This window comes from Danio aesculapii, chromosome 12, assembly GCF_903798145.1.
Source record: "Danio aesculapii chromosome 12, fDanAes4.1, whole genome shotgun sequence".
NCBI classification, from domain to species: Eukaryota; Metazoa; Chordata; class Actinopteri; order Cypriniformes; family Danionidae; genus Danio; species Danio aesculapii.
In genome coordinates this window covers 12,891,892-12,906,051 of record NC_079446.1, presented here as the reverse complement: position 1 = coordinate 12,906,051, position 14,160 = coordinate 12,891,892, and the positions used below count along the sequence as shown (strand labels likewise).

Genomic DNA, 14,160 nt, shown 5'->3' with positions numbered 1-14,160 from the left:
AATTCAATACAGTATATTGTTATTAAAGTTACAAATTATATAATTCATTATGCTTGCAAGATCCTCAGGCCTTAAGAACACTTGCAAATGATGAATTATTATCTAGACTCAAAATTGCAGATCTTGCGGTGTGAATATTGCAAATGACCACTATGCGCTATCGATGCTGAAACAATATATTGTGCAGCCCTACTGCACTTGATTAAATCTAAAATAACATAACTTAGGTCCAAGAATCACAAGTTAAAAGAGTGGTTAAGTATCAGACTTACACTTTCTAGAACACGAAGACATCTCTCAGCACCCCACAAAGATGCTACTAAGTTCTCCTTATCATCCTCTCGGCTCAGATTCTCCACACATTCTTTAACTGAGGAAACATACACATAAACATAACCCACTCTCAAAAGCAATGTATGAAACCCAAGCAAAAGGGGTGGTTTTCACTTAACATAACATAAAATGGACTCATCTTTAAGTAATATTACAAAAATGCAGAATACCTTTATCTACAATGTGGTCCAGGCCTCCCAGCAGCCGGAGCTCTTCTTTAAACCAATCCCCTGCTCTCTTTGACGTCAATGACAGCAAAGTCTCCATGGCTAAATGTCCCGTCTGCCAAGAAAAATAAAGTACAATCAGCTTGAAAGATATTAGAAAAAATACATTCAGCTCTAATGACTCCATTATGCAAATGTAAAAGTTTTGTTTGCTGAACAGAAAATTTAATCAAATGTAAATAGACAGTGAGAAACGCAAAGAAACAACTTCATAAAAGTGTCCTTGCTTGAGCAAAAAACATTAAAGTAAATATTTGAATAGTTTGGTAAAGGGTGTTTTAAATTTGTTTATCTGTGAATTTATCATGCTGTGCTTTACTGGGGGTTAACACAGAATGTGCTACTTGGGTCGATATTATTGTCATTTTAAGACCATTTTATGCCCCTCATTATACACTCACCGGCCACTTTATTAGGTACACCTGTCTAACTGCTTGTTAATGCAAATTTCTAATCAGTCAATCACATGGCAGCCACTCAATGCATTTAGGCATGTAGACAGTCAAGATGATCTGTTGCAGTTCAAACAGAGCATCAGAATGAGGAGGAAAGGTGATTTAAGTGACTTTGAACGTGGCATGGTTGTTGGTGCAAGATGGGCTGGTCTGAGTATTGCAGAAACTGCTGATCTACTGGGATTTTCACGCACAAATCTAGGGTTTACAGACAATGGGCAGAAAAAGAAAAAAATATCCAGTGAGCAGCAGTTCTGTAGGAGCAAATGCCTTGGTGATGCCAGAGGTCAGGAGAGAATAGCCCGACTGGTTCCAGCTCAGAGAAAGGCAAACAGTAACTAAAATAACCACTCGTTACAACCGAGGTATGCAGAAAAGCATATTTGAACACTCAACACGTCCAACCTAGAAGCGGATGGGCTACAGCAGCAGAAGACCACACTGGGTGCCACTCCAGTCAGCTAAGAACAGGAAACTGAGGCAACAATTCACACTGGCTTACCAAAATCTGGTATGATGAGTCTCGATTTCTGCTGTGACATTCAGATGGTAGGGTCAGAATTTGGCATCAACAACATGAAAGCATGGATCCATCCTGTATTGTAACAGTTCAGTCTGGTGATGGTGATGTAATGGTGTGGGGGATGTTTTCTTGGCACACTTTGGGCCCATTAGTACCAATTGAGCATCATGCCAAATGCCATATTGTTGCGATATTAGACTGCTATCTATTTGCAGTTGTCAGATACCCACATAAAAATATACTAAAGTAATTTATACTTTAAATACTATAGTGGTTTTAACCATACGTATTCATGATTTTCTAGATTAATATTGTGTTTATTATTCTTCTCTCTTGTTTTTTATAATGTGCCTACACAGTGACAGTGACACCTCATATAGAAACAGAGAGGTTGCACAATGAGCTAAAATGTTGATAGAGTTGGTTTTTATGTATGGCCAATATATATTGCATCACCAAAAATGATTGAGGTAGTGTCCACGTAATCTGCGATAAGTCAATATATATTGATTTTTGTGACAGGCCTAGTGGTACTGTGTTTTGCTTGTGCATTTTTAATTGTTGGTCTATGTGCACATTTGTTTTCTTGACAGATGTCTTCCTTCTGTTTTTACCAACATCAGCATTAAAAATAAGTGTCAAGTACGAAAAGCTCAACTTTGAAAATCCTTAAATTCTGCTTCATTGAAATGCGCAGCACTCAGCTGTTTATATAGACATCCTGTGAGAACAGTTTACAAAAGCTACAGTCAGCAGCATGTAAACCATTCTCATAGAAACTGCACTCAGACTTAGTCTACAATTTCATCCCCTATAAAGCTTAAGATTTTTGTCAAGAATATATACACTCACCAGCCACTGTATTAGGTATACCATACTAGTACTGGGTTAGACCTCCTTTTGCTTTCAGAACTGCCTTAATCCTTTGTGGTATTTATTCAACAAGGTACTGGAAATTTTCCTCAGTGATTTTGATCCATATTGACCATATTGATCTATCTGCATCATGCAGATTTGACCGCTGCATATCCATTATGCGAATCTCCCGTTCCAACATATCTCAAAGGTGCTCTATTGGATTGAGATCTGGTGACTGTGGCAGCCATTTAAGTACTGTGAACTCATTTTCATGTTCAAAAAACCAGTCTGAGATGATTCAAGCTTTGTGACATGGCGTGTTATCCTGTTGGAATTAGCCATCAGAAGATGGGTACACTGTGGTCATAAAGAGATGGACATGGTCAGCGACTATACTCAGGTAGGCTGCGACGTTGACACGATGCTCAGTTTGGACTAATGGGCCCAATGTGAGCCAAGAAGACGTTCCTCACACCATTACACCACCACCACCACCAGCAGCCTGAACCATTGATACAAGGCAGGATGGATATATGCTTTCATGTTGTTGACGCCAAATTCTGACCCTACCATCCAAATGTTATGAAATAGAAATAGAAACTAGAAACTAATCACATTTTTCCAATCTTCTATCGTCCAATTTTGGTGAGTGAATTGTTGCCTCAACTTCCTGTTCTTAGCTGACAGGAGTGGTTTGGTCTTCTGCTGCTGTAGCCCATCCACCTCAAGGTTGGACGTGTTGTGCGTTCAGAGATGCTCTTCTGCAGACCTCAGTTGTAACGAGTGGTTATTTGAGATACTGTTGCCTTTCTATCAGCTGGAACCAGTCTGACATTTCTACTTTGACCTCTGGCATCAACAAGGCATTTGCACCCAAAGAACTGCCGCTCACTGAATATTTTCTCTTTTTCGGACTATTCTCTGTAAACCCTAGAGATGGCTTTGCATGAAAATCCCAGTAGATCAGCAGTTTCTGAAATACTCAAACCAGCCCGTTGTGCACCAACAACCATGCCATGTTCATAATCACTTAAATCACCTTTCTTCCCAATTCGGATACTCAGTTTGAACTGCAGGAGATCATCTTGACCATTTGTATATGCCTAAATGCATTAAGGTGCTGACATGTGATTAGTTGATTGGAAATTTGCGTTCACAAGCAGTTGGACAGGTATACCTAATAAAGTGTCCAGTAAGTGTATTTTCATGTGAAATATAGACATTTTAAAATGAAATCGGTTGTGGATCTTAACTTTACAACAAAGATTGTGAGCAAATCAACCATTTCAGATACCTCTGATACTTCAGATTTCCAGTGAATAGCAGCTTGGTCAGACAGGCTTCAGCAAGATATTTTTGGTATGAGTGCATCTTTTATGATACTTAAAATCTAGTTTCTATTCTCTCTATAGCTGCAACCTCTATACTTCAGTTGCATAAATGATGTGTGTTTATATATATATATATATGTATATATATATATATATATATATATATATATATATATATATTTTTTTTTTTTTTTTTTTTTTTTTTTTAAATCAACAACTTGTAATAACTTACTTAAAATGAAAATTTTATTAAATTACTTAAAGTAAATTACTTAAAGTTCTTCGCAGGATACTTTATGCAGAATGGAAGAAATGCTAAAAGAATTTAAAATGACATGAGGGTGTTCAAGCTATTTAAATTTTGGGGTAAACTTTTCCTTCAGTACAGACTAAACGTTGAAACAGTCCGTCACATAATACAATTTAAAAAACCTTAAAACTTAAACGTATCCACTAGTCGGAGTAGAAACTGAACATTTCTGAAAACCCCAAGTGAACAGTCTCCAATTCAAATGTGCAATAACACAAGCAGAATGATATACTATAAGAACACAATCACTGCGCGTTACAGTTTGGTATGGCTCAGCTTGCATTTCCGTTGCAGGGTGAGATTAATGCTATAGTTGCGTCACCTCTACTGCTGTGACTTCCCATACAACTCTTACTGGATCCACTCCTTGGCTACTAAAGACTACATTTACATGGACATCAGTAATCAAATTATTTGTAAAACAGACAATGCAAACGGACAATGGCAGAAACAAGTCATCAAAAAACAGGCCACCTCTGCCATTTCATTCATTAAATTTTCACTCAACGCCCCGTAAAAAACTTAGAGGTACTGAATGAGAATTCTCAGCATAGTCATCGTTTCCCAAAAATGTGCACTCCTGCTTGAAACCATTCTCGCTAGTTTGCCTTCAAACAACCAATAACTGCTGTGTGTGCATTGTCACAAAATGTAGGGAAATGTACTACAAAATGGTAATAGTTTAAGGTGTGTACATGTCTGTACAGCACTTCAATTATGTGACTAAAACATCAATACTCCACATGTCTTAATTCCATTTCTGTTTAGTTCGATAATGACTGTAGTCGAAATAATGTAATAAAAAATTGCTGTTTACATGTTAGACTCTTCATCAGAGTATTGTCTTATTGTTGTATTAAAATTGGAGTATTGGTGTCCATGTAAATGTGCTCAATCAGAGGAATATCTGAAAATCTTCTACTGGCTACGATGATGCCATTTTAAGCCTCATTCACACTACGGACGACTTGAAGCAGCTAAGCAACAAGCTTCCGTTCATTTCAAGGGAGAGTGAGCAACTTCCGACGACCTCAGTCTACATCAGCGACGGTGACCAGTTGGGCGTCTCAAGTGATGGCAAATCATCAAGTGACCGCTCATTTCAATGGAGAGTGAGTGACGTCTGACGACCTCAGTCTACGTGAGCGACAACGACTAGTTTGGCGCGTTGAGCGACGGTGACCAGTTCAGTGTGTCGAGCGACTGTGACCAGTTAGGCGTGTTAAGTGATGGAGACCAGTTAGGCGTGTCGAGCGACGGTGATCAGTTTGGCGTGTCGAGGGCGACCAGTTGGGTGCGTCTAGCAACGGCGACCAGTCGGGCATGTCGAGCAAGTTGGGCGTGTCGAGCGACAGCAATAAGTTGGCGGTGTCAAGCGACGATGACAAAGTTGAGGATACTTTGACTTTATGCAAATGAAGAGCGACTTTCCTGAGGGATAGCCAATAGGACCATCAGCTAAGGTCACGTGATCCTTTCTCAGCTCCTGCAGAGGTTGGTTGTATTCTCCATGCTGAAGACCTACACAGACCAGCATTTGCAGCAGATTGACACCCAGAGCGACAGGCAGCTACAAACTTGCTAGTAGTGTTAATGAGGCATTGGGTGTGTTTGTCTTGTGGTGATATAAACAATGTTTTAGTCATGCACACTAACAATACAGCAGTGGCTGCTTTTGGCTATTTAAATATAGTGGGTTTGGAGTCTCGTGTCACAAATCCAATGACACTGGTAGTGACAATTAGACCAATAGACCTCTCAGCCCATAGACCGTTTTCACATTTTCGAGTTACTCAGCAACGAAAGTCATCGAAAGTCAACTTAAAGCGCAGTGATTGTGAGAGTACCAGAAATTATTTTTGTATTCTTATTTGCTGAAATAATGAAAAAAAAAACTCTTTAAAAAAACAATTTTAAAAAGGTACCGAGTATGAAACACAATGGAAAAGCCCACATAAAGTACTGTTTTTCGCAAAAAAAAAAAACTACATCTGATCTCAAGCTTACTGTGATATTCTCCAAATCGAGATGCTTATTGTGGACAGTTTCGCAGAGTTTACGAATCTTTTCTTTCACTTTATTCATCTCTTTTGTCGTCAACTGATCAGCGATGGATTTGTCTTGTTCTAACTCCAGTAATCGGATCATAAGATCAAGACTGGCCCGGTCCAGGTCCATGTTCAAGCGATCTCGGCTGAGAATGTACATCAGAGAGGCTGTACACAGAGCTAGATTCTGAGAGAGAGGGAAAAAAAAAAAAAAAAAAACAGTTATACACAAGACATCAAGCACTGAACATTTGAAATAAATCAAAACTACTTTGAACTTACTGAATGTTGGGGTGCATCACCGAGAGTTTTAAAGACCTGGGCCACTTTTCCACGAGCCCTCAGATGCATTCTAAAACTGGGCATTGCGCACCGCGTGGCCAAACTAATAACACTGCAAACAGAAGCAAGAAGAAGAAAGTGGTTTACAAACAAACATAAGGTCATGGTTTAAAAATTGAAGAATGGTTGGAATGCTTAAAGATGAAAGGTTTTCTGCACCTAAGGCAGCGTGTGTTGAGGGGTTGTCCAGTCTTCAGACCAGTGGCAAGGTATTCAAAGTCATCTGTGAACTCCTGATTCTCACCAAACTCCACCACATCATTGAAGTGCTTCACATGCTGAACAACGGTGTACAACTGCGGAGAGAGCAAGCATGTTGATGGCTATTTTGTTGATTCAGTAACCATCTGCCAGAGCATGCACTCAGCAGGATCACATAGCTAATGTTAGATTCATGATGGCAATAGAGCATCTGCCTTATTGGTCACTTTTATTTCTATATAAACATGACAAGTAAGATGTTGTTATATTATTTTATAATAATAATTTATATTCATTTATAACAAATATAAATTTTTCGTTAATCCATATTCACAGACTATAGGTCTACAAGCTAATATAAGGACTTCAAAACAAAGGCAGGGTGGTCTGGAAACTGATTTAATTGACTACAATTTGAATGGTTTACAGCTTGTAACTCATGACGAAGCAAAAAATGAGGGGTTTTATGTAGGTTGGCTTGAACACCTTTCAAACTGTTTAACATCCCACAATAAGAATTACATTAGTTGTTTCCAGACCCCATCAGTAGGTCTTTATATGTAACTGTAAAAAAGTGTAATGATCAAGCCAGGGTTTTCAATATGCCACCACTGAGACATTCAAATTCAGAATTCATTGAAAAACAGCTGCACTACTTTGTATGCATATTAAGATTTGAGCTTTGTGCCTTTATCACTGGTTCCATGCCACAGACTTTCAAATTTAATTGGCTCCTGCTCGGGCTTTTAGTACAAAGACACCAAATATTCAAATGTCTAGGGCATTACAAATCTCTTAACTCAGCAGCAAAGCGTACCTAGTACAGATTTACTTTTAATATAAAGCATAAATGAGTGATACAAAGATTTTCCCAGTCTGACTCAAGCCAAGGCTGAGACAAAAGGTCTAGTGTACCTCCAAATTGGTGAGCCTGTGCATCGAAAATCAGGATCTTGGTTTTAAAAATGCATATGGACCTATTTTAAAACCGTTTCAAAACTCATTCTAAATGGTTTAAAACCATTGTCATGCCAACTTCCTACAGTAAACAAAAGCTTGCAATGCTTGCCCTGCCTTTGCTCTCTTCTGATTGGCCCACTGCTCAAACTAAATCAGCGCTGCATGTAAAGTATAAAAATCTTTAATTTGATGCAGCATCTTATAAATGTGAGGAGATAAAAAAGAAGGGAGTCATGCAAGTGTACCAGAGACCAGCTAGTGGAATGCTGTGCAGGTAAACCTCACTCATCTGACCTCTTAAGGTGCTCTAACGATAGCCATGGGTCTTTAGCCTCCTTGGTAGAGCAACCGACTGCCATGCGGAAGGCTGCTGGTTCGATCCCAGCTTGGAACGGGTTGAGTGGTGTAGGACCGACGGGGTTATATTGGAGCCGTGACCCGGATGGGAGGGAGGTTTAGGGCGGTGAGTGTAGCAGAGGCCAGCTAGTGAAGTGCTGTGCATCTTCCAAACATCACCATGATTCTTACAATTTGCATTCTTACAAAGCATGATTCACTTATTTAAATTCCATTATGATGTTCTGTTATGAAATAAACTTGCGTTTCACCAGATCCTCTCATATAAGCCCTCGGTTTACCTGCGCTACAGTTCAAGTTTAGTTCAGTCATAGAAGGCTGTCATGTACTGTTTGTGTTCAGTTCACCTGCTGAATCACACACGCGCAGTATTATCAGTTCACCTGTCCTCAAATCTGATCTCAGTATATTGTTCTACTAATTGAATAACTGAGAAAATTGGTTTATTTTAAGTCAGATGGGAGTATCAGACATGTTAAAATGTAAGTCGTTTGTTGATAAGTCCTTACCGGAGACGTATATAATTTCAAATTATTCAGTTTGATTTGGTGAACTAGTTCAACCGGTACACTTAGAAGATCCAGTTAAAAAGAATGATTTGTCGTGGAAATAATTAATATGGAAATTAAACCCATTATGGGGCACAAATCAGACCCCCAAGTTTTTAGCGATCGCGGAATCCTGTGCAAAAATCAACAAAAAGTCACAATTTTCTGCGATCCTGCAAAATTCTTAATTAAAATAACAGCAAAAAATTTAAATAATCTCATAAAACATCCAGTTCCAAACCATATAATCAAATTATATTCATTTCAGTTTGCAATTAATTGTTTTACATGTCTTATAGACGTTGTATACGCAGCACATGTGATGTATTTGAGTGTCTTTCGGAAAATGATGTCATGGATTGGTCAGGCTCTCACGACCCCCACTCACGAAGATCACCATCACCTGACTTCTAATGAGCACACAGCTGCATCACATTCACGAGCACCAGATAAAAGCACAGCACTCCAGTCGCTCATTGTCCGGGCTCGTCTCGACGAAAGCGGACAACTGAGCGACCACTCAGCGTAGTCATCCTCAGCTAAAACAAACGATTTACTTACCTGTTCTCTTTGTATTCCTCCTAGTCTTCCTGGTCCTCCCGAATCGTCCTGTCTTCCAGTCCTTCCAAGTCTGTGTCATCCTCTGTCAGCTGTATCTGGTGTGTGCTGTCCATCCTCGTGTATTCCTGTTACCCAGCCACGGAGGAAAAGACCCCAACATCATTCCTGATCCTCCTGGCTATCCTTCATGTGCTCCTTGTTGTCATTTAATAAACACCCTAACGTTTCCTTACCTCTGTCTCCTGTCCGCTTCATAACAGAAGCCCGGACCCATAACGACGACAACATGAGCACCCCCGATCACCTTCAAGAGCTGGTGGACCAGTTGAAGCGGATTCTACAGCCACCAGCTCCACTTTCCAACGCACCACCAGCACCGAGCACTTCCGCCTCCACAGTTTCTTCTTCGGCCCTTCCTTCCAGTCCCATGGCCCGACCAGCGCCCTACTCAGGCGGAGCGGGGGAGTGCAATGGTTTTCTGTTGCAATGTTCCCTCATATTCGAAATGCAACCTTCTCTATATCCCACAGATAAGTCGAAGATCGCCTACATCGTATCTCTACTCTCTGGACCTGCACTTAAATGGGCTGAGACGATCTGGAACCAAGCCGGGCCGGTCATGAATTCCATCACTACCTTCACGGAGTATTTCAAAGAGGTGTTTGGACGTTCTGATGGGGAAGTAGCCGCTGGAGAGCAGCTGTATCATCTAAAGCAAGGTACTCTATCTACACAGGAATATGCTCTCCGGTTTCGCACTCTAGCAGCTGCAAGTGGATGGAATGAGAGATCGTTGTTGACCACGTACCGGCTCGGCTTGGAACCCACTCTCCGAATCCAACTGGCCACATTAGATGATACAATGGGTCTGGAGAGATTCATCCAACATTCTCTCCGATGTTCCGATCGTCTCCGTTCCTATCAACAGGACACCATCACCCCCTCGTCTGCACTCCTCCAATCGCCTGAGTCAACAGCCTCTCCAGAACCAGAACCCATGATAATAGAGTCTGGAAGACTGACATCAGCGGAACGACAGAGGAGGCTGACCCGGGGTCTGTGTCTATACTGCGGTGTCAGTGGACACACCCGTATGGAGTGTCCCCTTCGTCCCATTCGGACTTCAGTGAGTGTATTCAGTACGAATATTGAACAATGTAAACCACTTACTACCACCGTACAAATAACTACTGCCTCTATTTCTCTCCTTGTCACAGCCCTCATCGACTCCGGGTCAGCAGGGAACTTCATCTCCCAATCCCTCTGTCGTCAACTCCACCTCCGTACTGAGGCGTCCTCGCATATATACCAGATACAACCGATAACCCAGTGCACTCGATCTTCGACCCGTATCCATCGACAATGCGAAGACATCCTTTTTCAAGTGGGGTTGTTACATCAAGAGAGGATTCAATTTCTGGTTCTGGAGGGTGCAAATATGGACATCATTCTAGGGCGCCCGTGGCTGGTGAAGCACGATCCCATCATCTCTTGGGGCACAGGAGAGATAAAGAAATGGGGATCTGGATGTACACCTGCCTGTTTTCCAAATCTCCCTCTTCAAGGTCGGAACCCCATTTCTTTGTTTGCAACATCGGTCGAGAGCCCTCCTGAGAAGCAGTCTATCCACATTCCTAAGGAGTACAGCTCCTTTCATGATGTCTTCTGCCCCAAGAGAGCTTCCCAGCTACCGCCGCATCGGCCATGGGACTGCGCGATCGACCTAGTTCCAGATGCCCAGTTGCCAAGAGGTAGGATCTACCCGCTCTCGCTTCCAGAGAATCAGGCAATGGAAGATTACATAAGGGAGGCTCTGAGTCAGGGGTACATACGTCACTCAAAATCACCAGCCGCCTCAAGCTTCTTCTTTGTGGCCAAGAAGGACGGAGGGCTGCGTCCATGCATCGACTACAGGGTCCTAAATAACGGTACAGTAAAATACCGATATCCCCTTCCTCTGGTACCAGCCGCTTTGGAACAGCTCCGAGAAGCTAAAGTCTTCACTAAATTGGACCTCCGCAGCGCGTATAATCTGATAAGAATACGTGAGGGGGACCAATGGAAGACAGCATTCGTGACCCCTACTGGCCACTATGAATATGAGGTCATGCCTTACGGTCTGGTCAACGCCCCCTCCGTATTCCAAAACTTCATTCATGAAGTCCTCCGGGAGTTTCTTCACCACTGTGTAATAGTGTACATAGATGACATCCTCATTTACTCCCGGAGTGAGGCCGAACATCGCCAACACGTTGCGGAGGTCCTACACACATTGAGAGAACATCACCTCTACCTCAAAGCGGAGAAATGCTCATTCCACCAGAAGTCGATTCATTTCTTGGGATACATCATTGACCAAACCGGTATACGTATGGATGGGAAGAAAATTGAGGCTGTTCTATCCTGGTCAGAACCCACTTCCATTAAGGAGCTCCAGAGGTTTCTTGGGTTTGCTAACTTTTATAGACGGTTTATCAAGGACTACAGCAGGATTACATCACCTCTCACTAATCTCCTCAAGGGTAAACCCAAAGGACTGGAGTGGACCAAAGAAGCAGCCGCAGCCTTCCGCCTTCTTAAGAAGGAGTTCACAAGGGCCCCACTCCTGACTCATCCTGACCCAAATCTTCCTTTCGTGGTGGAAGTGGACGCATCCACCACCGGCGTCGGGGCAGTATTATCTCAACATCATGATACACCGCCCCGACTGCATCCCTGTGCCTATTTCTCTCGGAAGTTGAGCCCGGCGGAGCAGAATTACAGCATAGGAGACAGGGAGCTTCTAGCAATCAAGCTAGCCTTGGAGGAGTGGCGTCACTGGTTGGAGGGAGCCAAACATCCGTTCCAGGTGATCACAGATCACAAAAACCTCCAATACATCAAAGAGGCCAAGAGACTATGTCCACGTCAAGCCAGATGGTCACTTTTCTTCTCACGTTTTGATTTCTCCATTTCCTATCGTCCAGGACCCAAGAATCTAAGAGCAGACGCTCTCTCTCGTTTACACGAGCATCACGATCATGAAGAACTCCCAACGAAGATTCTTCCCGAACACATCTCCATTTGTCCGATCACCTGGAACGCTCCTCCAGTCGTTGCCACTCCGGAAGCCCCTGCTCCGCCGGGATGCCCTCCTCATCGGCAGTTCATACCACCTGAACACCGGGTAGATCTGATCCACTCCTTACATACCTCGCTAGGCACTGGACATCCAGGGATCAACAATACTCTCTCGCTAGTATCCCAACGATTCTGGTGGCCAAACATGGCTAGGGATGTGAGGCAATATGTTCAGGGCTGTAAGGACTGTGCCCAATCCAAGAGCCCACGTCATCTACCCGCTGGAAAGCTCCATCCCTTGCCGATTCCGAACCGTCCCTGGTCACACCTAGGAGTGGACTTTATCACTGACCTCCCTTCGTCAGAAGGTCATACCTGTATTCTAGTCATAGTAGATAGATTCTCAAAGTTTGTCAAACTAATCCCTCTGAAAGGTCTTCCCACAGCCTTTGAAACTGCCGACAATATCTTTAATCAAGTCTTCAGGTCATTTGGTATTCCAGAAGATATTGTGTCGGACAGAGGTCCACAGTTCATCTCACGTCTATGGAAAGCCTTCTTCAAGCTCCTAGGTGTGGCCGTCAGCCTCTCTTCTGGATATCATCCCCAAACCAACGGGCAGACAGAGAGGAAGATTCAGGAGGTGGGACGGTTCCTGAGGACCTTCTGCAGTGGTCACCAGAACTCCTGGAGCCAGTATTTGGGCTGGGCAGAATATGCCCAAAATTCACTGCGGCAACCCTCCACCGGACTCACGCCATTCCAGTGCGTCCTGGGCTTCCAACCACCGCTCTTTCCCTGGGATGGCGAACCATCTGATGTCCCCGCAGTGGATCACTGGTTCCGGGAGAGCGAGAGAGTCTGGGACGAGGCTCATCAACATCTGCAGAGGGCAGTCCGTCGAAGCAAGGTAACCGCCGATAGGAGAAGGTCTGAAGAACCCAGATACACACCCGGACAAAAGGTGTGGCTATCCACCCGGGACATACGCATGCGACTGCCCTCTCGCAAGTTAAGTCCCCGATTTGTTGGTCCCTTCACCATCGTGGAACAGGTTAACCCCGTCACCTACAAACTACAATTACCCTCTCACTACCGTATTCACCCTACATTCCACGTATCACTCCTGAAACCCTATCACGATCCTGTTCTTCCCTCCACAGAGCCTGACCACGAAGAGGAACCCCCTCCTCCACTGCTCCTAGAAGAAGGAGCCGTCTACGCAGTGAAGGAGATCTTGCGTTCCCGACGTCGTGGTGGCCAGTTGGAGTACCTGGTGGACTGGGAAGGGTACGGCCCCGAAGAAAGGACATGGGTTCCCAGAGCTGATATTCTCGATCCTAGTCTCATGGTGGAGTTTCATGAGAGCCACCCTGAGTTCCCAGCGCCTAGAGGCAGAGGGAGACCACCACGGCGTCGGAGGTGTCGGCCCTCAGGAGCGGGCCCTGGGGAGGGGGGTACTGTCATGGATTGGTCAGGCTCTCACGACCCCCACTCACGAAGATCACCATCACCTGACTTCTAATGAGCACACAGCTGCATCACATTCACGAGCACCAGATAAAAGCACAGCACTCCAGTCGCTCATTGTCCGGGCTCGTCTCGACGAAAGCGGACAACTGAGCGACCACTCAGCGTAGTCATCCTCAGCTAAAACAAACGATTTACTTACCTGTTCTCTTTGTATTCCTCCTAGTCTTCCTGGTCCTCCCGAATCGTCCTGTCTTCCAGTCCTTCCAAGTCTGTGTCATCCTCTGTCAGCTGTATCTGGTGTGTGCTGTCCATCCTCGTGTATTCCTGTTACCCAGCCACGGAGGAAAAGACCCCAACATCATTCCTGATCCTCCTGGCTATCCTTCATGTGCTCCTTGTTGTCATTTAATAAACACCCTAACGTTTCCTTACCTCTGTCTCCTGTCCGCTTCATAACAAATGACGTCTCACCTGCCCCCTCACAATCATTACATAACATGGAGTGGGGGGTGGGAGGGGGGTTCAGCTTGTGCAGTAAGCAGACGCAGATGAAGCGCGAGTGATTTACATGTG

General features: G+C 43.6%; 1 protein-coding gene across 1 annotated transcript in view; it reads right to left on the bottom strand.

Moving 5' to 3' along the window:
* The window catches only part of waplb (WAPL cohesin release factor b), a 111,067-nt gene that overhangs the window by 36,704 nt on the left and 60,203 nt on the right, over positions 1-14,160 (bottom strand). Inside the window, exons 8-12 of the mRNA XM_056468946.1 lie at positions 6,587-6,723; positions 6,368-6,479; positions 6,045-6,272; positions 504-615; positions 273-370 (exon numbers count right to left, since the gene is read on the bottom strand). Coding sequence (XP_056324921.1) covers positions 273-370; positions 504-615; positions 6,045-6,272; positions 6,368-6,479; positions 6,587-6,723 — 687 coding nt within the window. The remainder of the gene's footprint in view (positions 1-272; positions 371-503; positions 616-6,044; positions 6,273-6,367; positions 6,480-6,586; positions 6,724-14,160) is intronic.